We start from the raw sequence: 23254 nt of genomic DNA on the forward strand, positions 1-23254 counted from the left end.
AGCTGACCTTGGGTATGTCCAGGTGATATAGAACAAATGGTACTGGTTTCTCTAGAGTGTGTAGCATCTTGTTACTGGCTTGGAAAGCAGAAGGATTGTAAAAGGCCAACTAAGCACTGATTTTTCTGATAGTAGGACTGTCTGAGCTGATGAACATTTTTGATACTTGAACATCAGATTGCTGAGTTTACTGTTGTCTCTACCAGGTGCCTGCAGAGACACCAGGGTGGAGCACTGTGTGCTGCCTGTGGACAGAATGGCCCATATAGAGGATTAGCAGGGTTAGCAGACAAGGACTTCATCTTCAGAAAAGTACGAAGTCTGACAGCACTTTCCTTGAATACACACTTAGAAATGAAACAAACTGGAAAGAAAAACAATTGTTTACTTTGGTCCCTCCGTATCTCTCCTGGGTTCAGAAGTTCCAACCCTTCTTTAGTGGTTTACTAGGGTAGCCAAATTTTTTAATAGCTAACATAAGATTAGTAGTTTCTACAGACAGTGTAATTCTGAAAGAAAGAGAAAAACAAAACAACTTTTTATCCCCCCTGCACACTCTTTCACCTTTGAAGTAAGCATTATGATTTGCTTCTTTCCACAAAAGTTGTCAATCATTTTGGTTTATACCATCAGATAGTCACTAGAATGGAAAGATGATAGATTAGCGGTGATTGTCACATAATCCATGTGACAATAGACCAGAGAAGATGAGTTTTTCATTTAAAAAATGGTGAGACCACTGACAGGGGCACTGATGTTGGTAGTGATACAGATAAATGACCAGCAAATACTGTACAGGAGAGAGAAGAACCATATGCACACAGGGAAAGAAGGAACTATCTTGGGTAATATCATCTAATTCAAGAATGCAAGGAACATCCTTTCTATTCTTGGCACCAAAGAGCTGCTGGCTGTGAATGTTTCATGATGTGCAGGTCCTGAAGTGGCCCATGACTCTGAAACTTCTAACTGGTGACTTTGTTCATCTCAATAATACATGGGTTGTGCCTTAATCTGTCCAAGGCTTTAATAGGCTTTCTGAGCCACTACCTCACAACTTTTTCACAACGAACAAATAGCAGTAGGGGAAAATTCTGCCAGTAAAGGCTTGCACATAGTCAAATCATGCAGAAGCAGCAAAGTTATATTGCTATGGAAACAAAGCTAAGGATGGCTTATGTTGTGGAAAGCAGCTTTTAATTGACTGTGAAAAGTAAGTTTATAAGAATGATGCCTTTCAAGTTTATCTTGAAACACAAGATGTAACACAAACATCTTAGGTTAGAAGGTTGGTTTTATTTAGTTTGCACACAGAGACAGGTTACTTTCACCTCAGTTCTTGCAAGTTAGACACCAAAAACAATCAGCATACAAATATGAACTGTACAGGCAAAGACACAGCTGCCAGTACAGTTCTATTTCTCCTATCAAACACTTCAAAGAAAAACAAATGCAGCCCCTTCTATGCTCATTAACTAAAAGAAGAGCTGCTAACTCGGGGTAGAATATCAATCATAACATATTTTCTTTATGTGAATCTGCTTATTCATGAGAGACTAACAAAAAGTTTAGTATCTAATGTTTAAACACAACATACTTTATACAGTTGGCTAAGCTGAAATATCATACCTTGCCAAATGAAAACATGCTCTCTAACTGGAGTCACCTACTGAGCTGCTAGGGAATGTGAGGCATGCAGTTCATTTCCTGCCAAGGCAGAGAAAAATGGGTTAAGTCTGAGATAATATTGCCAGTGTGCTTGAAAAAGATACTAGCTGTTAAGTTGTAGTTGGCTGTGTGTACGTATTTTGGCTCCTGGTCTCCTTGAAAATTTCTCAGGTACAACTTTTGGGGTTAACTCCCTTTTAGCTCTCAGTGAGGGAGGACTCAATGTGAGGCACAATAGGACTTTCCAGAGCATTACAATCATCGGTGAGGAACACCAAGTCCTGGAGAAACAAAAGAGAAGGCAAAGATTTATAAAGAGGAAAGCAGAAGATATGGTGTTTAGAAGCTAAGGACCTGATACAGTTTTGCTGGTCAAGGGAGGGGATGGAGACAGAAGGCTGAAAGCAGAGAGCATGCCTCGGTTCGTGCATCTTGACCTACCCTTCTGCAGTAGGAGATCATGATGGTGTACAGGCTCCGTGCCTTTTCCTTCAGCTCACTCACTTCAAGCACTCTGTCACACATTGGGTAGGCCACAAACTCACGGAGCTTTGCCAGCACACAGTAATTCTGCAAAGCATGTAAAAGAGGTGTGTGTAACCCTGCACAAACAGAGAGCTGTGTTTCACATCCACTGCTTATGAAATCCTTACTGCCTCTGTGGGAACCTAGAGTCCTACTTCTGTGTTTTTATAACCTATGTAAGCTTTCATTAGGAAAATTCACCATCACTGTTTCATATGAGATGTTTGGTCCAAATAAGCCCTGGGAAAAGTGCATATAGATAGATTGGTTCTGCCAAATTCTTTATAATATGCTTTATAAAGGAGGCAGCAATACCAATACAATCAAACCTGCTCCTGCAGTAGATGGAGTTACCTACAGAATATGTACACTGTCTCACAAGATCTCACTGACATGAATCCCCTCTTCCTGTGCAATACAGTGAACACTGGGCAAAATTTTATTAAGAGTAATTTTTATCTCAGACTTTGTGCTATCAAAATAAAGCCAACAATTTCTTTGTCCTCATGAAACAGCCAAATGCGTATCTCAGCTCCTGCTTGAAAGAGAGGGAAACTGAGGCACTGGACTCACATTGCTTGATCTTTGTGATGAAGTCAGGCACTGACAACTCTGAAATTGGCTTGCCAGACTTCTGGCAAAATATGTCAGATCTATCTCACTCTGATATTTTCTAATTTATGGTTAGTCAGTAAAACACTGAAGGGGAAAAAAATGGCAAAGAAGAATCATAGAGTAATTTCTGTTGGAAAAGACCCTTAGGATTGTCTAGTCTCCAGCCATTCTCTAACTATCAAGTCTGGTGCTAAACAATGTCCCTCAGCATCACATCTCTGCCTCCCCTCAACACCTCCATGGATGGGGGACTTAGCCACCTCCCTGTGGAGCCTAATCCTGTTGACAGGGCAGAACACTAGGACAAAAGCTATGCGAGCAGGAGGCTACTTTGTCTTTGCTGGGAGATGGTTACCGCTGTCTTTCCTTGGTATCGCACTTCCATATCCCCAGACATAGGTTTTCTTTCTGTATTCAACAAGTGACTATTTAAGCCAGGAAAAGCCTGTAAGGTATTCCTGCATTTCTTTTTACTAAACTGTACTGCCAGAAACCACTCAAGGTGTAAAAGAAAGTAGATTTATTAAGTGGAGAAAGTTTTCTCTGCATTTCTTCATTTAAACCATTACTCAAAGTTTTATTGCACGTATTTAACTTCGGAAAAGCCTCCTTCACAATAAATTAATAATATACAAATGACAATCACTTCAAAATATTGATTTCCTCATCTTCAAATTTTTAAACAAGTAAAATCTTAGAAGCTCCATAGGGATTTTAATAAGGTTTAAAATGAATTTGTTTGTTGGGTTTTTTTGCCACTCATGCCTCCAGTTAAGCTTTAAAAAATGCATTTTAAACTGCCCTTTTGGGGTACAATCTTAAAGAGTTACTCTCTTTCTTTTCATTAGCTACTTTTACTGTACAGCAGTACAAAAGAAAGTGTGAATACTTACATGTATGTCCAAGTACAGCCTGGGCATCATTGTCACACATGAGTCCTGAAGGAAAGAAGAAAGACCCATTGCAATTCTGTTTTGAGAGAAACTTGAGCCAAAAGCAAGCAAGCTGCAGTGCATTGCAAGAACAGTTTTCTGGTAAACTCACCACAGCTTTAGAGGTCTGTAGCTCCTTAAAGGACTCTGTGATTTCTTTGCTCAGAGACAGAACTCTTGAGTAGCAAGTTGGAGGGGCTGTGTTGGCTAACAGAGCATAAGAGAGCAGAGCAACCAGGCTCAGCAGCATCTTTGTTGTGAGGACCTTGTCCAAAGAAGGGAAACAAAATCACTGTTACTGGTTAGGCAGCTACTGGTAAGCGTCAATGAGTAAGTTTGACAAGTCAGCCTCCAATTAAATAGTTTCCTGCATCAATAGGGGGGAAGTCTGGGGGTGGTCCAAGCAGCAGCCTGCTGCTGTTTCAAATTTCCTGCCAACTTATGAGGCAGAGCTGCTAGTGCTTTCCTGCCTGGAGCACCGAAAGGAGGGAATGAAGATAACAAAAACAAACCCCACTGGCACTTTTCATTCCAGAAAGAAAATCCAGTGAGCAAGTTAATAGTCAGAAATATGTGCAAGAAACAACACTGGACCAGATAGATACCCAAAGCAGGCTATGACTTTGCAGGGTCCTCTGTGGATTACAGGGGAACAGCCTGCTTCACCATGGTCCTCATCATGGGCTGCAGGGGAACCTCTGCTCTGTCAACTAGAGCACCTCCTCCTCCTTCACTGACCTTGGAGTTTGCAGAGCTGTTTCTCTCTCATATTCTCATTCCTCTCTCCAGCTGCAATTTCTGTTGTGCAGCAACTTTCCCTCTCTCAAACAGATTATCACAGGGGTGTTACCACTGTTGCCGATGGGCTTGGTCTTAGTCAGCAGCAGGTCTGTCTTGGAGCCAGCTGGAGCTGTCTCTATTGCACATAGGGGAAACAGTTTCTTGCAAAAGCCAACCCTACATCTCTCCCACCACTAAAACCTTGTCACACAAACCCAATACACTTGAGAATGTAATCTACAGCTGTGTAACTACATAGGCTGCAGATAGAGGGAAGTCCTTCCAAGGCTGGTGCCATATGTTGGCAGTACTAATCAGTCCTGCTTATCATTCTTAGCAGGTCTACTAAGGTTACTGCTGTAAAGGAAGGAAACCTCCCAGGTCTAGGATAATTTTCTCTGTTAGCTCATGCAGATGCTCACCATTTCTTAAAACAACAGTGCTTGTGATGGCTACTTGGGGAGACCTGTGTATTTACACATTTGTGGCCCCAAAGAGAATGAATACATGTCTCTATGGCTGCCATAAATACATAAAAACTGTTTTACTTTCTCAGTTGGATTTATAAGGCACTGCTCTTTTATTAGATGCCAGGCAGAGCTGAGAAATCCAGATGCTGGGATGCAGGCCTGAGGCTGAACATATGCTGTTTTTACACATTAATTGTTCTGTAAAATGAAGGTACCCTTGAATGAAGAACTCGTTTCACAAGTTATTCACTTCTCCCAAAAAATTCCAAACCCACAGCACCTTTCAAATTTGGATTCTGGCTACATACTAATGAAACCAATAAAGTATCTGCTGAAGTACTGCAGTCCCCTAGCACTGCAGTATAGCAGGAAGATTCATCTGAAGGTAGGAGAAAGGGAAATGACTATAAATCTGCAAAAGAAAGAGGATTCCCATCAGACATTTTTGAGAGAAAATCAAACTTGAAAACTGGGCTGGGGAAAGAGAAGTACTCTATATGTTGCAGAGGACTCAGAGTGAAATCTTCCAAAGCACCTGGTGGAAGAAACAAGAGAACTGCATACTACTGTCTTGTTATCCCTTTGCTTTCAGAAGGAACAATTGATTTAGTAACCTCATGTGTTCCTGAAGGACACATGGTGAGGAAAAGGCTAACACTTGTATAGCAATGGGGGCTTACAATTTTTGTCCCCACAGTGAAATACCTGGAGTTAATTTCTTTGTTTCTGAAGGTGTAGGGTGCAGAGTGCAGGGTTGGACAATCATATTCTGAACCAGAGACAAAGGGAAGGCAGAGGAAACAACTGCCACCCACCATGGGGAATGATAGATGCATCGAGTTTCTTCAGAACAGGGAAATGTGTGTCCAAGCTCTAAGCCCACAGAGCAAAGCAAAGGCTGGGTGCAGTCCAGGCCACACCAAAACATTTAATCTGATGGGGAAAAAAAAGACATTTCTGAAGGGGCAAAATTGCTGACCTAAGTTATTCTGACCATTTTGCTCAGCTTTAGTATTCCTGCCTCTTTTGATCCCCTATGAAATAACTCAAGGAAATCCATCTGTCATGGATGTCTATTCAAGCAGTTTAAAACAGTGAGTTAGCCTCAGAAATACTAGGGAAAAATGGATTTAAAAAAAAAAATCAGGGAAAAAAAGGAAGGACTGGAGTCTAATATCGTCAGCTAAATCTCCCTGGGCCAGATTCCATACGTAGTTGACTCTGACCCAGATGGATATTTTCCAATGCCTACCAGCTCATCAGCACTTCTGCACATCTCAGCGTGTAGCATATGCCACTCAGTTCAAAACTGACAAATATTCTCTATTCAGTTATTTTCTTTCTATAACTCATCAGCAAGATTATCCTTGAACTCTGGCCCAGATATGAGCAAATAACTTCTTTTTGTCTGAAAAGCTCACTGATGACTTCAGGAGATCTTTAGCTATTGACATCAGGCACCCTTTCATTGTAAGGAACTTAGCACAACTTTGAGCCAGTTACACATTTACTGAAGCCCTTGAAACTCCAGGCTCTTTTCTTTTCAGTGACTTTTTTTCCTTCAGTCACTTGTGCAAAGCCACTTATTAATTCTAGTGCATACATGCCCTTGGGCAGAGGTCTTTAACAGGGAGACACAAGCTGTTCTTCACAAACACTAATAGCCTCTTGGAGGCAATATTCAGAATGGACCTGGAAAGAGTCTTTAGAGCTGCAGGAGGGGAAGGGGCAAAGAACAAATATGTTAGTCACAACTTGCCTAAGGACCGCCTCTGTGGAGAAGATGCTATTTACAACTCTTCCAGTCTGCAGGGCAAGGCAAGATGGCATTAGAAGGGAGCACAGCAGGAGTCAATCAGTATGACCATATTTATGATGATCATCGTGACAAGGACAACTCACCACTGACACATCTTTACCATTCTTCTCAATTCACTGAGCATATGAGAACTCCAAGGGCTCAAGACACACACACTGAGATTTGCTTCAACTCTTGAGGCTGATGATGTCACCACAGCACCAAGTGCTATTTACGGTACATTTGTGTAATGCTTTATATGGAATATTCCATAGCAAAAGCAGACAAAAAGCAGAGAGGAAACTTAGAAGCCCATCATGACATGTCTGTGTACTTAATTTTTTGAAAGAAATTTGAGCTGTGCTGTACTTTTTCTTCCAACTTACTGAAAACCCAAACAATAATATTTTCCTAAAAGTCAAAGGAGTCACTATGTAGGCAGAAATTCCTCCCATGTTTGAACAGTCTACCAAGGCCTCCACCAGATTTTAACAAAAGTCCTTTCAAGCTGCTGACTTCCTAATACCAAAATCCACTTGTTTAATGAAAATGTTTATTTTAAAATAGTCAGGAGCTGCCATGAGACACCCCATGAAATAAGCTCCTAATTATATTGAAAAATAGGAAAAGTAAACCAGCACTCTGCAGAAAAAGCCCTTTGTGTTTAAGAGGTGATGCAAAGCCTTGCAACTCAACTGGATGTTGTGGCAAAGGTGTCACTTCTGGTTTCAGAACAGAGCTAAACCTCTCTTCAAGCCTCCATCTCAGCACAAGGCTTTTTCATAGAATTGTAGAATCAACCAGGTTGGAAGAGACCTCCAAGATCATCCAGACCAACCTACCACCCAGCCCTAGCCAGTCAACTAGACCATGGCAGTAAGTGTCTCAGCCAGTCTTTTCTTGAACACCTCCAGGGATGGTGACTCCACCACCTCCCTGGGCAGCCCATTCCAATGGCAAATCACTCTCTCTGTGAAGAACTTCCTCCTAACATCCAGCCTAGACCTCGCCCAGCACAACTTGAGACTGTGTAGAAAGAGACCAACACCCACCTGGCTATAACCTCCCTTCAGGTAGTTGTCAACAGCAATGAGGTCATCTCTGAGCCTCTTCTTCTGCAGGCTGCACACCCCCAGCTCCCTCAGCCTCTCCTCACAGGGCTGTGCTCCAGGCCCCTCGCCAGCTTTGTCACCCTCCTCTGGACACCTTCCAGTATCTCAACATCTCTCTTGAATTGAGTGGCCCAGAACTGGACACAGTAGTCAAGGTATGGCCTGACTAGTGTTGAGTACAGGGGAAGAATAACCTCCCTTGTCCTGCTGGCTACACTGTTCCTGATCCAGGCCAGGATGCCATTTGCTCTCTTGGCCATCTGAGCACACTGCTGGCTCATCTTCAGCCTACTATCTACCAGTACCCCCAAGTCCTCTTCTTCCTGGCTGCTCTCCAGGCACTCTATCTCCAGCCTATAGCACTGCTTGGAGGTCATTGTGGCCAGAGTGCAGAACCCTGCACTTTTTTGAAACCCTGGTGTTTTGATTGAGGTCTTATGTGTTTGCTATGTTTTTCCTTGCTGTGCAAGAAGTGTTCTGTACTTGGTTGAGCTTTTTTGCCTAGACATCAGCACTGAATTTTGGGATAGAGATTGTGCAGCCTCACACATTGCTTTGGGTCTCGGTGTTGCCTAGGTACAGGAGGGAAGCTGGGTAGGGCAACAGAGAGCTTCTGCATTTGAAGCTGGTGCAATCTAATGCATTTCCTTTTCACTTTCAAATAGCAAAAATATATCCCTGCTGGCAATCTGCATGGCTTGGTGAAGCTGCAAGCAGTGGACAAAGCAGGCAGAGTCTCAGGGCTGTTACTGGGATGGTGCTGAGATGCCGTTTCCCCATGAGAGTTAAGCCAAAGACCTCTTTGTTTACTCAGTGGTGCAGGCTTCTGTTTTCTAAACTGCTGTTGCTATTTTACAAAATGTACATGTATATTGAGGAAACAGATGTTACTGTTCAAAAGCCTGTTCTTAGATAAAATGGTTATAGAAGCAGCTAAGCCATCTGGGTCAGAAAAAGAAACTAGACGTTCTGAAATCTGAAGGTTTAACCAGCACAAAACTGGCACTGGGCACTTTCCCTCTGAGGATACATATATAAATGGGAAGACCTGTGGTCCAGGATGGAGATGGACTGCAGAACAAGAATAATTTCCTTATGCTGCCTTGGACTAGCAAGTAAATCAATGACACTGGTTTTGCTTACCAGTTCTGCCTTTGTGTAGTGTGCCCAACCTGTCTTTTCAGCAGGGCAGGGGCTCAGGCACAGGCTCTTGCATTGCCCCGGTACATGGAACACAGCGGTGGCAGTGGCCAGGACAGCTCAGGCACATCCACATGAGTGTCTGTCAGTGCAGACATGGCTCAGTTTGCCTGTGTCTTGGCTGCTGTCTATAATGGGAATAATGATGCTTCCTGCAGATACTGTGGGAAGGCAGTCATCAACATCAGGGAGACGGGAGATTACGTGGCTTTAGCCCTGTCAGTGATACTTTTTGCAGTGACTGCAAGGCTGATTGATTCAAGTAATGAAGGATTTAGAGTCTTAAGCCTTCACTGCCTTGCTAAAAAAAGGGCAGTTTTACCTGGGAGTAACTGGCAGAGCTCTCCACTGCAACAACAGCCATGCCTTTAGCCCGGCTCCCAGGTGTGCACATGCTCCCTTTCCTCCTAGCAGCACACAGGTGCTGTATCTGCACTTCAAGACCACTCGTGTGTGAGATACCTGAAGCTCACACCATTTTTCATAAACACTGAAGTCATGGCCTCAGTAATAGGGTTTTGAAGGGAGAACCTGGTTCAGGGTCAGACACAAACTCAGCAGTGAGAGCAAGTTATTCATGCTTTCCTGCCCTCATTATCCCTCTCCCTCCACATGCGCATGTAAATGTGGCAGATAGCTCCAGCCTTTATCATTGCTGGTCAGCTTCCCACCCTTGCTTATTATACTCACGATGAAAAAATGTATCAGCCAGTAAGGAATGTATCAGAAGTGATACAAATGAGTGTATTCATCTACTAAATTTGTCCCTGACATAATCTCAGGGGGAATTCAAGAGCTGAAAAAAAGCCAAGAAGTCTGAGCTATCTTCTCTTGGAGGTTGTCCCTCCACGGAGCCCTTGTCTATGCTGTGCTTAATCTGCAAGGAGATGAGAGATTAAATTTTGTAGGACTGCTATTTCTGCACCCCTCGGAAGTGTTATGTCACTAAAACAAAATAAATGGATGAGACTGAAAGTGCAGCTCAGTATAACAATATAGTCCAAGCCAAACAGAAATCCAAAGAGACTTCTCTGCTGAACCACAGCCTGCACAGGTGCTTTTTAGTAGCTGCTTAGCATGCTAGCAGACTCGGTTGTCTATTTATTCTTGCCCAGAAACCTGCAAACGTCAAAGCTTATGTTGCTGTGTATATTTCTAGATACAAACAACAGTTCTCGCAGCAGGCCAGCACAACCACAAGGTAAAATAAATTCTCAGCTCATCTGGCTGAGAAGATAAAGTATGGGTCCATATAATACACTGTCTCCATAATTCTACTTTCTCTTATTTATACTGCTTTTCATGTTTTATATTTAAGTACAGTGGTAGAAATCCTGTCATGGCTGAAATCCATGACACAAGTTGCAGACTCCTACTGATTCAAACTTGTGTACAGCTCATTTGCCTTAGCCCAAGAACCCTGAAGCAGGAATAAATCAGATGAGTTATTTCTTGTTTCTCAAATAGTGTTACCTTTTTGAGTCCTGTCTGTTTGAGAGACAACACAGGCTCAAAACTGTCTTTTCTGGTGCTCTAAAACCAAATGCTGTGACTAGTACCTTGTACAGGTGTAAATACTCTTCCGTGCAACCAAAGTTTATAAAACAGAGAGGAATAGCTTATGATGTAGTCCACTAGCTAAAAACCAGAAATGATGAAAAGTGGACTTTCATTCTGTGTAAGAAAATCAATAAACTTAATAATGATATTTTTATTCCACCAACTTGCCTAGAAACAAAGAAATATAACTATCCCTGTATGTCAGGAACTGATGTCAATACCAGACTGTTTCAGACCTGTCATTTAAACCTAAAGTTCATTCTTCATTGCAAGTTTTATCTTTTTAATCTTTTTCTCAAAAATGAATCTTCTGCTTCTGAGCCACCTGTAAATGGAATTGCAGATGACTAAGTGTCCTTAGGAGTACGGTTTTAGTTTGCATGTGAGTGACTAAGAACTAGTTGAAGGTATGTGAAATGTAGCTGTATACATGCATGGTAGAGTTGATGGCGCTCCATGGTCATAGGACTGTAGCTTGTAGCAGGGTCTTGTCTACAGCAAGAGACTGCCTCATGGTCCCAGTGGAGGCAGTTTTGCCCCCATCCATCTGGCTAGGTGTTGGCAGCATCGAACAGCAAGTTCAGAGAACACCTGCAAGGACAAGCTGCCAAATGGGTCCCTCCTGCCTGCATGGCTGGTTCTCAGGCAGCTTCCCAGGGAGTGCCTGGCAGCAAGTTAACCCATCTTGCCTTGGCATGGGGGTGTCCAGGGCAGCTGGTGCCAGGGGAGGCATGGCTGTTCATGGTTACCAACTGAGTGAAAGGTGAGTCTGCCCCAAGGGTGGCTTGGGAGACTTTCTCAGCAACATTTTCTACTTACTGTCATGGGTTTAGAGTTTTGTTTTTCCCAAAATAAAAAAGCAGTAATGATGCAAAATGGAGACAACACTACAGCTGGGTAATATACTGAAGAAAACACCAAGGGATGCCTGAAGAGAAATATTCTGAGTGAAGAATCACCCGAGTTGCAGTCTTATGCCTTTCATCTATAGAACAAGCCAAGTTCTTTAGTGTCTATGCTTCAAATTTTGGACCATTAAGCTAATTTCCATTAGAAGACTAATCAAATGGACATTTAGTTTCCTCTTTTCTATTTGGCTGCAGCTTTTCTGGTTTGATTTGGTTTTGTTTTGGTTTATTTGTTTGATGTTTTAGAAGGGTTGTGGCTGTGGAAGTGAGAACTTGGCTTGATTTAAAATGTAAATGCAATTCTATCAATCTTCCCCTCTGCTAATAGGCTGCCTGGGCATTTTAAGGGCATATAGTGAAAAGGAAACTGTGACTGCTGAAGAAAAGCCACCCCCTGCTGCTCCTGTTCATATTTATTTCACAATCAGCCCATTGAAATGGTGTGATTCACACTCTGATGCTGTCGTTGCCTAGCTGGCAAAGTCACTGGTGAATTTAATGAAGTTTCCCAAGCTCAAAACCAGGCAAACTGTGTCTGGGGCAAAACACCACCCTATCAGTAATGAGAATTAGTGAGTCAGTGTAGTGATCTCGCTTGCTGAGAACTGTGAGGCTACCCTTACAAATGAGAAGCTCCCTTGAAATACGAGGCTGTCTTCAAAAAACTCTGAGAAGCGTGTTGCTTTTGAAATGTAAAGTGTCCCTCTGATATCCATATACATAGAGTACACAAGAGTAAAGCCATGCTAAAGTTTGCAGAGGCAATTTGAATACCTTTTTTTGTTAAAATATTGTTCCTCAAATAAATAGCCCCCAAAGGGTAAAAACATGTGTGAGTGCATAAGAGAGAAAGAGGCTGCCCAATTCTTGGGTAAATACTACAGGAAAACACTGTCTGTTTACCTTAAATTATCTAGAGTTAATATATTCATCATCTAGCTTATAATCAAGCAGTTTGTATGAAATAGTGCTGGTAACATAAAGACACATGGCTGAAGCATTATCTTTACTATATTATTCATGATCCATATAACCTTCTGGTGATGTAAATTAAATCAAAGTTTAAGCACCAGTATCAACGCAGAAGATTAGAATAACCTCAATAAATAAGTAAAGATCACTAGAAATTGAATTGATGAAAATACATTCAAGAGCATTATACGCTCAGCTCTGAATGCTTGCATAGAGTTTCTACTGCAGTGTGAAAGTTTGTGATTTGGGAATGACAGAAAATGCAAAATAAAAAAGTGCTGAAGATAATACTACATGTTTCAGCATTAGTCACAGGATAAATATTAGCCACTAGTCAGAACTGCAATGAAAAAGGTGAATGTAATTTAAAGATGTATTAGAGGAGTTACAGCCAGCAGCGACAAGGAGATATCTATATTGGTGAAAAAGCAGGGATCTGCTCATCTGACCTATTACAAGCATTTTTGGTCACCCATTGTTTAGGAGGGTGAATTCAGACAGCATAGAGTGCAGAAAGAGCAGTGAGACTACTCAGCGAATTGGAGACTTGTGACAATGTGGGCTTTTCCCTCTTCTACCTCCCTTTCCTTGTCCCCTCAATCACTTTTCCAAGAGCAGGATCCTTGTCCTGCTGCCTCATAAAGCTGAGTATCCTCAGGGAATTCCAGTCCCGCCACAACCTCTCTTACTCATAGCCCATTTCCCTTGTTTCTATAGCAGAAGTGGAAGGGGAGATGGTGCTATATACAGCCTCTCTATACATATTCACCCCAGTTGCTCAAAGAAGTAGAAATCTAGGTACATAAGGACTGCAGAGCCCAGACAGGCCAGAAACTCTGCTTCTGTGCTGCCCTTTGGATTGCCACCACCTCAGGTGCTGAGCAGTAGCCATCCTTTGGACTGATATGAGAATAGAAGTTGCAGAGGTGTAGGGTGATGGTCTGTGGGTTTCTAGGACAATCTTGAAATAGAAGCAGGAGGCCTTGGAGTTCAATCCAGAGCAAGATGTGGTAATACACTGGCCAGATGACAGGTGTCCCAGCAGAGCCTAGTCTGAGCACAGCATTAAAACCCCAGTTCAAGCAGCACTATATGGTTACGTTGTGCTCTCAGGCTGAGCTTGCTTCTGCAGATTGTGAAATGCACATGTACAGGCAGCACAGCAGCTGCCACACTATGAACTCCACTCAGAACGTCAACCCATTTTATTCATTAATTGTGCACTCACAAAAAAACGTTGGCATCAGCTTTGTTCATGTCAAGAAGACATAGTTTCAATTCTTCCTATTGCATAATTTAGGTTCATGAGCTTCTGTAATAAAACAACGTGCCAGGAGGAGAATGATGGCATTGTCCACACCATTTTCTCCGTGACACCAAAGAGAAATGGAGCGAATAGAGGCAAAGAAACTGAACAACATTCAGGAAAGTATCAAAGTGATCAAAGCAGGCTCTTTGATTCTGCTTTACACATACTTTTCAAAGAAGGGTTACATTTCCAAAGACAGCGTGTTGGTTCTTGATGCCAATAATCTGGCTCTGTGCAGCTTTATACTTTGATAGGGGTAGGAACAAAAAAAAAAAAGGACTCTTTAGTGAGATGCATTCTCTAAGCTTTGCTATCAAACGTTGAACTTGCTAGGAAAAGGGTAAATATATTTGTTGCTCTCTAAGGGTGTTGAATCCTCAATGAGAGAGACATGGTGTCAGGCCTGAGTAGCCCTGTAGACAGGTCACCATTTGTAAGCACAAGGGAAAACTTGGAGCTGATCTTTTTATTCGTCTGTATTTAATACACCTCTTTGTTAACAGATCGAGCCTCAGGGGAAAAAGTACATGTGGAACATGTGGAACACATTTAAACAGAGGTTTGGAAAAGGTGTCTGGTCATAGTCCTTTTCTAGCTAGAAAATATTGATTATTTTAATGCATTTGTCTTCCATTCTTTTCCCATAGAGATAGGTAGGGTTTCAAGGCTTCTGATCTGAATGCACTGGAGTAAAATGTTACTTTCTGATGTTATAATTTGACCATTAATTATGTCAATCATGAAGTTTTCTTATACTCTGGCGGGATGCACTCCAATTCTGTCTTTGTAAAATCTGATTTTCTCTCTCTGCTGAAACAACTGTAACACACAAGCTGCCCCCAGGGAGGTATTTTGTTCAGCTATGCAGACACATTCCTCTAGGAAATATCGAAGCCAAACCACACACACACATGCACACACAGGCACTTTCTGAAAATTCAAACCTTATACAGGAAACAAACCAGCACCAGCTCTGGAGTCGAAACTTCAGTGCATGTTATTTCTCACATTTAGCATTCTTTTACCAAAGAGGGCTGAGGATAAATGCAGGAACTTTCCAAACACATTGAGCACTGCCCAAGGACAGCCGTGTACCTTCTGGCCATGCCAGAACTCAAAACCCCATGTGCTTAATTGTTTTCCTTGTGTGTGAGGCAGTGACAATTGTGACAATGCAGAATATGCTGCAGTGTGAACATCCTGTGTGTGACTATGGAGGAAAAATAGTGCAAGACAGGAGAAGAGAGAAGACAAGATGTACGTTTACTCTTTTATGCAGTGTCTTTTTTTCTTTGCTCACTGAAGATAGAGACATGAGAAAAGTCAGGCTCTGCTTTCTTCTGGCACGCCCCTTGTCAGCTAGTGCCAGGAACAGGACAACTGATACAGCATCATGGTTTAAACCATCAGTCTGATCCTTGCTTAGAATGTGATTTCTGCCCTGAAATGGAGCTACTAATGGGCCAGAGTTGCTCTTAAACTGAATGACATCCTAGTGCTCTTTTTAACATATCTATCTATCTTCTCCATTTATTGAACATTTATTTATCAAGTCTTTTCTTTATTTAGATGTGTTTATTCTGTGGGTTCTGAGCACAGGAAGGAAATTGTGGGCTATATTCAGACAGTTTGGATGAGTGAGCATGAAGCAAAACCATGAAAGATGCCTCTGCAAGCAGCGCCAGTAACAGGTGTCCCACCTCTGCTGCCAAAGCACTCATGCCAGTAAGCTTAAGGACTTTCTTGATGCTCTCTCCATTATCAGTTACCCCAAGGGGGGGAAGGTCAGAAGATGCAAAAAGTGGATGGTCCTGTCTTAAGTGTACAAAGAGCCTGAGTGGTGCCAGTGCTTGGTGCTGGAATGATGCAGAAGAATGCCTGTGCTCAGAGATAAAAACATCACAAGCCTTGCAAGGGATTTTGCAGGTAGCTTTGCTCAGAGACACTGCTGGGTAAGGGCTGAGTTTTCTGAAGTGTTTTGGGCAGTGCTGAACGTACCATCATTTCCTAGCAAACGATTCTAGTAATTAGAAGGCAGATACGTAAAAACTAGGAGAAGACTAATGTAAATGAGGGTGTTTCTTTTCTCTTCAGCTTATTCTGCAGCTTAATCTGACATTAAACAGTAGGTGGGGCAATTATGTTCTTGGAAGAAATGCAAGCTAATTTTGGATTAGACTGCTGCTTCATATAGAAGTGGTGTATAAATTGCTTGGGTTTTCAGTGGAATACATGAAGGAATTTCAGCTGTGCTAGAGATTGGTATTTGATACTGAACTTGTTTTTAAAAAACACTGGTTAAAAGACAGTGTTCTTCTTAGGGTGAAACACAAAGTCCTCAGCAAAACTCTTTAAACACTGTGAATTTAGGCTTGCTGTTGAACACTCTTCTACTGAAAACAGTGTACGTGTTTTGTGCCTACAGCCTACATGGTAAGAAAAAGTGCTTAGAAAAGGTTGTGGACAAATACTTGCGTGAAACCTCCTAGTCAAGCGAGCTATGCTTTGGTTGACTCCATGATGGAGGTTTTACTGCATAATTCAGAATCCTATTTAATAAACCATGGGGCCAATGGTCCCTCTGAAGCATAGATGCCTTAGGGAATGTAATGATTTTTTTGTGCTTTCTTTTGTTTATGCATGCTTTATTTCTTACTTCCCTTTGTCTTTTGGCTCACAGCCTTGAGCAAGAGAACAAAATCTCCTGCTAATGAAACTTACTGGAGGACATTTGAAGCACAGCATCTACCCTATGAGGAGAGGCTGAGGGAGCTGGGATTGTTTAGCCTGGAGAAGAGGAGGCTCAGGGGTGACCTCATTGCTGTCTACAACTACCTGAAGGGAGGTTGTAGCCAGGTGGGGGTTGGACTCTTCTCCCAGACAACCAGCAACAGAACAAGGGGACACAGTTGCAAGTTGTGCCAGGGGAAGTATAGCCTGGATGCTAGGAGGAAGTTCTTCACAGAGAGAGTGATTGGCATTGGAATGGGCTGCCCAGGGAGGTGGTGGAGTCACCATCCCTGGAGGTGTTAATGAAAAGACTGGATGAGGCACTTAGTGCCATGGTCTAGTTGACTGGCTAGGGCTGGGTGATATGTTGGACTGGATGATCTTGGAGGTCTCTTCCAACCTGGTTGATTCTATGGGATTATTGACTCTGCTGCTGAGTGATGGAGTCTAATTTCCAGATTACTTATGTTGCTGTATGGATTACAGCATGTAGGGCAAAAGGCACAGATCAAGTCTTCACCTGAGACAGCTGTGCAAACGTGGCGAAAAGACAACACCCAGGTTGCAAAACTTTGCTATAACCTCTGCACAATCCTCTGTTTAACATACTGCTCTATTTCCATCCATCAATGGCAACACATTTTCCTTGTCTGCCAACTGCATAGCTTAGTATTTGTTTCATGAGATCAAAAAATGAAAAAGATCTGTGTTAATACAGTGGTTTTCTCCCTGTTGTGCCAACTGTCATCAATGAATCATTCACACTTTAGATAGCAGGCTTAGAAGGTAATAAAATTGCTCTTCTTTCCAAGACACACTCTGTTTTTGAACACTCTACAAGTTCTGGTATTAACTGTTCACACAGGCAGAGCACATACATACTTGTGAACAAGACCATATCTAGTTTGGGTGCTGCTGCTGACAGATTTGGAGAGTTTGTGTGCACAGGATGCTCAGGCTGGCTAGCCTTTACTCCAACAGTTCTCCTTTGTAGAACAAATGCTTCTTTTGGACTTTATTTTTTTGCTTTAAAGTTGCTGCCATGTTCATGAGCTGGAGTGGTTTTGCCTCTCACGGTCTTGCTGCTAGCCCATTCTTGGGAAGTGACTCAGATAGAAACTGCCAGGACTTCTGCAAAATTCTTACTTGTGAGTACACTCACAAATACTTCTGACTAGAATGAGCTCTATGTGAGAAAAGGTCACAGTTGGGCTCATAGCAGGAACAGTTTATACAAGCAACAAGCTTCACCATCAACATAATTTTACCTTAACATTTTCCATTCTGTGTTTTTTATCCCCCTCTGAGGGCTGTTGGTCACTCTATTGAAGATTCCTGTAATTTCAGCAGTAAGCCACAGCAGGTTCCTTTCAATCAACAGCAGCAGCGTCACAGCAAGCAACACCAGCAACACATTTCTCTCCAAGCAAGCACACTTTGACTTCATTCAGGCACACAAATGTGCTCCAAATCCCAAATCACCACCTCCCAGCCCAGCAAGACAAAGGCTGCAAACTGAGTTGTAACAAAACAGATAAGCAAGTTGAAACATTTTCTTTCTGCAGAAAAATAACTCAAATATTTGCACTTTGCTTACCTGCAGGAACCTCTGTTTCTTCCCAGGATCTGACTGCAGTGTTTCTCTTCTCTGGACTGAAACATGACAGGAAACATGATCCTTCTTTGACCTGTAGTTGAAAATTTCTCATGTTTCTTAGGAGATGGGAAGGAACTCCAGCTTTTGGGAACATTGATACCAAATGAAAGAGTTTTGAAAGCTACCTTCAGTGGAGTTAATCAGGTTTTGTCTTCAGAGCAATGGAAGAAGGAACTGGGTTTTGTTCAGCTTCATTTCCTTAATTTCCAGTTCACCATTTGCATCTCTACTTCAGCCTCGTTTCCAGCTTGAAGGCACAATGGGGCTTTCATTATAGAAAATGCACACATGGGCAGAAGAACAGATGCTGCAGGCAGCAGTCACTGCGGAGTGTTGGTGTTTGCTGAGCAATGAGGCTGTTTGCAGCTCTCCACTCATAAATGTTTACTGAGAAACAGAAGAGACAACCACCTCTATGTGCGTGCAGAAAAGAAGCCTGCTGGAAGCTGGTGCAGTTTATAGGGTTCCAGCATGATTTCTCATTGTCTGTGCATGTCATTGATCTCACAAATGCAGTCTAAGGCTATTTTTTAAACCTCGCGTTTAAAGTGAGGTAAAAATCCCAAAATTAATGTCAAGTCACACATTACATTGAGTCACCAGTTACAGAAAACACTTCAAAATATAGGAATGTACTGAACTTATGGAAGAGTACAGAAAGATGTAAAAAGCAAATTAGGGAGGGTATGATATGAAATAAACAGCCTTAGTGATAGTGGTAAGCACAACTGTGAAGGTTACAGCGGATCTGAAGGAACCAGACCAACTTGTCATCAGTCTCATTTCTCTATCAGAACAGGAGATATTGGACATGGGCCCATTCTGTGTTGAGTGTCCTTCTCCTCCTGCCTTGTTGTCTCCTGAAGAATCAGAAGAATATCAAACATATAAAATTACACTTTAATAGATGTAAATTTACTCAAAAACTTGATTGCTTTTAGTTTCTAAATCCATTTTCAAGGCATAAAGAAATGTTAAGACTTTTCTGAACAAAAGCATAATTTAAATGTGCTTTTGATCCTAGTAGTTTCATTCCTAAATTAGAATATATTATCACTCAGATTTCTCAGAGGAAAAGAGTGCTCTAATATCTGAATAAATGACATATGACAGAAAGATGAGGAACTTTTTCACATTATAAAGACTTATGTCAGTGTTAAATCAATCGCATCTGTGAGGCAGCATATACTCTGAACCTTAGAATACCACAGCTGTGATGGACATAACTGATTTTCCACTTTTGTACTTATTAGTCTGTGTGGAAAGAGTTCCCCTTCCCAATCAAGCATAACTATTTCCAAATGTGTGTCTGTTTTGGTGTTGCTAGGACAAAAACTCAGGCCAGCTGCAGACCATTAGCAGTTCTGAGTTAACGAGGACAGCTGACTGGAGTTGGATATAGGTGTGTCCCAGCCCAATCAACATCGCACTCAGTACAAAGGAGGAAGTCTGACGAAGGGACAGCTCTTGGTAGAGCTCCCTGCTTGGGCTGTCTGCTTTGGATCCTTGTACCCTCTTCTTCACGCCTCCTGCTTTTGAGGACTGCCTTCCTAATTGTTGTGAGTACTGCACTTTTGCTGGGCTTGGGTATAACTTTATACAATTTGTACTGATGTTGCTACCAGTTTAGTTATTTCGTTAAAGCCTTTTACATTTCAACCAGTTGCTCTTCTCTCCTTGATTTGATTCTGCTTCTCTGCTGGGGAGGGGTCATCGAGTGATAGTGCAACTGTGAGAGTTTAGCCCTGGATATGGGCTAGATGTAGAAGTGTCCAATTGTGCTCTAACAAAGTGTGTGTGGGGGGAAGGACTGTTGTGAATGTATATTACCCTGCACGTTTACCTTTAGCAGTCAGGCTCCTTTCTCATGCTGAGTGGTTGTTAAGGACAGCTGTTGTATATGGCTATGGTCTAGTCGTTGCCTGCACCCATACAGTGATATCAAGGACTCTTAATAGGATGGCTCTGCTGCTGCTTTTACACATTTTTCTGTTTGAAATCATTGTTTGGATGTAAACTGAGGTAAGATGGACTCTAATACAGAACTTAAATGCTGAGGCATCTGCACACAACAGTTTTTTTTTTCACCAACTATTTATTCCAGAAGCTGCATTTCTTGATTATTTGTGTGTGTGTGAAAGAAAGAACAGGTGAACTATATAATTAGCCTATGGTTAAACTGCTTCGTGTTCATGATATTATAGAATCATAGGGATTGGAAAGGATGTCTGGAAGTCATTGAGTCCAAGGCCCATGAAGAAATTTCAGTAGAGAAGAAAAGAGCATGGAATAGGCTATTACTTCTTTAGAGACCAGGCAGACAAAAGGCTGGAGATGTTTTCTTTGTGTTAGCAATTGGTTCAGTATTGTGAGAGCAGATTTGGAATGGGAAACAGCTGATGCCAAGGCTGTAATGTCCACACTTTGCATTTTGAGGTGTTCTCTTGCACTAGCTCTAGTCTGATGACACGGGCTGACTGCCTAGCACCAGTCAGGCTGCATGGAGTGCACTCCTACAGGGAATCTTCTGGTTTTGAGTGCTCCCAAAAGAATACAGATTATGTTCTGAGACTCCTTTATGGTGCAAAACACAGTAAATTGACTCAAGCATGAGATTTGCTTTAGAACTGCACTCCTGTGTCAAACCAAACTACTAATACAGATGCAGTCAGTGCTGGGGGGGGTGGGGGTGGGGGGGTGGTGTGGGGAGCGTCTGGTCACAGCTTAGGGGATCTGTTTATTGAGAATGTATTTGCAGTAGTTTGACTTGTGGGAAATCCTAGAACTAAAAAGACAAACATGTCTCCACAGAAACCTTTATCAGTCTCATATTTTTCTTAACTAATAAATTATGTGGGAGTAAAGGAGCTTAATTGCTTCATGGAAATATTATGTATAAAAATTGATGATGACCTTGGTTGTATTAATGAGATCCTGACAGAGAAGTGGCCTCTTGCATTAATTGCATGAGTCCAGTGAGTGCAATACCAATGAGAAGTAAAATGCTTTCCCATGCTTATGCATGACTAAAGGTAAATTATGAAGTGCCAGCTATGTAACTCCTATGTCTTCCATGGGGCAATTGCATATCTTCTGTTTTACAAGTCCATGTGGTTCCCAAACACCATTGGGTATCATTCACAAAGCACACTTAGACTTCTCTCCTACTTTGTCTATTCTGCCTTCCTGTTGCACTGATTATGCCCCAGCACACGTATATTAAATGTGTGTGCAGCAAATAATTTTAGGAGATGGGGCAAAGAGATGTTTTCCTGTTCTTCAATTTAATTACAAACAACAGATAAATATACAGCTATTAGACATCTTTTCTCAGGCTCCAATCTTATTCTTGTGGGCTTTTTTTTCCTGAAAATTATCATAGTGTTTACTTTCTACTCTAACAGTTAAGGAAAAAAATGATAAAATATCTAATTTCAAGAACACTTACAGAAGCTCAGATTCTCGTGGATCTTGTTCACCAGACACAACCTTCAAATTCTCTCTTGGTTCTGCAAATTTGTGCATGAGTTTTGTGCCTCTTGTGCAATCTTGAGCAAGTCATGGTTTCTTCTGACAGAATTTAGCAAGCAGCTTGAGTGGGATATTCAAATCATGTTTTTCTTTTATTGTACAGATCCAATTTTGATAACACTTCCTACAGGTACCACTGTTGTGAACAGTTGGACTTGCTTGCTTTCTTTCATTGCTCAGCTGCCTGGATCATAATTCCTTGTAGAAAGCTCAACTTGCATGGGTTTATCTTGTGACCTGCAGCTGATTATTTCATTTTTCAAATAATAACCTTGGTATTTTTACCTCAAAGATAGGAAAATCTGTATTGAACATTTTTAGTGTTTTACACACAAATGAAACAGAGGCAGTGTAGCTATACTGGAAAGAAAAGAAACTCTACGAGAGTTGTGTGTCACCCTGGAACCCCTATTTAGTGTTTTACCTTAATAGTCCAAATGTAATAGCTGTGCAAGGGCAGCCTCTTAACTATTCTGTGAAGTAGGGCTTTTTCATCACTCGAGCTACTTTATGAGTTCTTGAAAGACACTCTGCAGGCTAGGAAAGATTGGAAAGTCTATAATTTTACATCAATCAATACTGCTGATAAATTACTAGTCAGAAGAAAGGATGTGACAAAATACAATAGGCCAAGCTATTAATGGAGAATCCCCAGTGCTCCAGATAGGGCTATATTATATGAAGAAGGGAAGGGGAAAAAAAAATCACTAAGCAGCCAAGACTGAGTGGAATATAAACCACACATAGAGGCTGTGAAAGAGCAGCTGGGCTGTTACGCTGTCAGGTAGTGACTACCTCCAAGCTGCAGAGCACCCAGAGCAGCTTGCTTGAGGAAACAGAGGTCTAGTCTGACCTTCTTCAGAATATTTACTGTGGGAAGGGGCAGAAGGTGTGTTAAGTTACTGCCAGGACCTTGTAGCAGGTGTGAAAAATACTCCAATGTAACAGACATCTGGGGGCTGAAAATCCTTTGCTTGCTTTTCCTTGGCCTTGTTGTTCTCTGGTAACACTAGTACATCCATGATGCTGGAACCATTTTCCTTGTCTAAAGAAATGGATGTTACTTCAGATGTTTTAATTTGCCAGTTCCTTAAATTGCAAGAACTCTGCTCTTCAGAACTTCAGTCATACCAAGAAAGTAACTTAAAAAATTCTCCAAGTTTTCCATGTTATTTGTGTGCTGAGGGAAATACATAATGCATGCCATGCTGAATTCTACAGAAACAGATAAAAGCTACCAAGGAACAAAATGCTTTCTGTTTGGAAGTAATTTCAGCTGCGTACTGTAGTGAAAATTGCTTAAGGTTTATCAGTCTGAGGTTTAGTCTAACAGCCTTGAATCACGCTATTGGTTATAATGGACCTGATCAGGCTTCGACTGAAGGCAATTGCAAAAATATGACTGGTTAGTAATATGTCCCAATTAGGGTCAGCAGTTCTAGAGTTGTAAGGATTACTGATCTAAGACTCTAGTCACCCAAATTTCT

General features: G+C 41.8%; 2 protein-coding genes across 3 annotated transcripts in view; one reads left to right on the plus strand and one right to left on the minus strand.

Annotated features, from left to right (window-relative positions):
- Positions 1-23254, plus strand: part of STK32B (serine/threonine kinase 32B) — a 176905-nt gene that overhangs the window by 15687 nt on the left and 137964 nt on the right. The window contains exon 1 of one of the 2 annotated variants that reach the window (XM_064151491.1): positions 19711-19795. The exons of the other annotated variant lie outside the window; for it this stretch is intronic. The gene's annotated coding sequence lies outside the window, so the exon portion shown is untranslated. Of the gene's footprint in view, positions 1-19710; positions 19796-23254 lie in introns of those variants that run through there. 2 annotated transcript variants of the gene reach the window in all.
- On the minus strand, positions 1277-18216 carry CYTL1 (cytokine like 1). Its single transcript, XM_064151492.1, has 5 exons — positions 18177-18216; positions 3853-4005; positions 3702-3746; positions 2110-2238; positions 1277-1949 (listed from the first exon to the last, which is right to left on the minus strand). Exons 2-5 carry the CDS (start codon positions 3988-3990, stop codon positions 1866-1868), a joined length of 396 nt encoding a protein of 131 aa, XP_064007562.1. The 5' UTR covers positions 3991-4005; positions 18177-18216; the 3' UTR covers positions 1277-1865.

This window comes from Pogoniulus pusillus, chromosome 11, assembly GCF_015220805.1.
Source record: "Pogoniulus pusillus isolate bPogPus1 chromosome 11, bPogPus1.pri, whole genome shotgun sequence".
NCBI classification, from domain to species: domain Eukaryota; kingdom Metazoa; phylum Chordata; class Aves; order Piciformes; family Lybiidae; genus Pogoniulus; species Pogoniulus pusillus.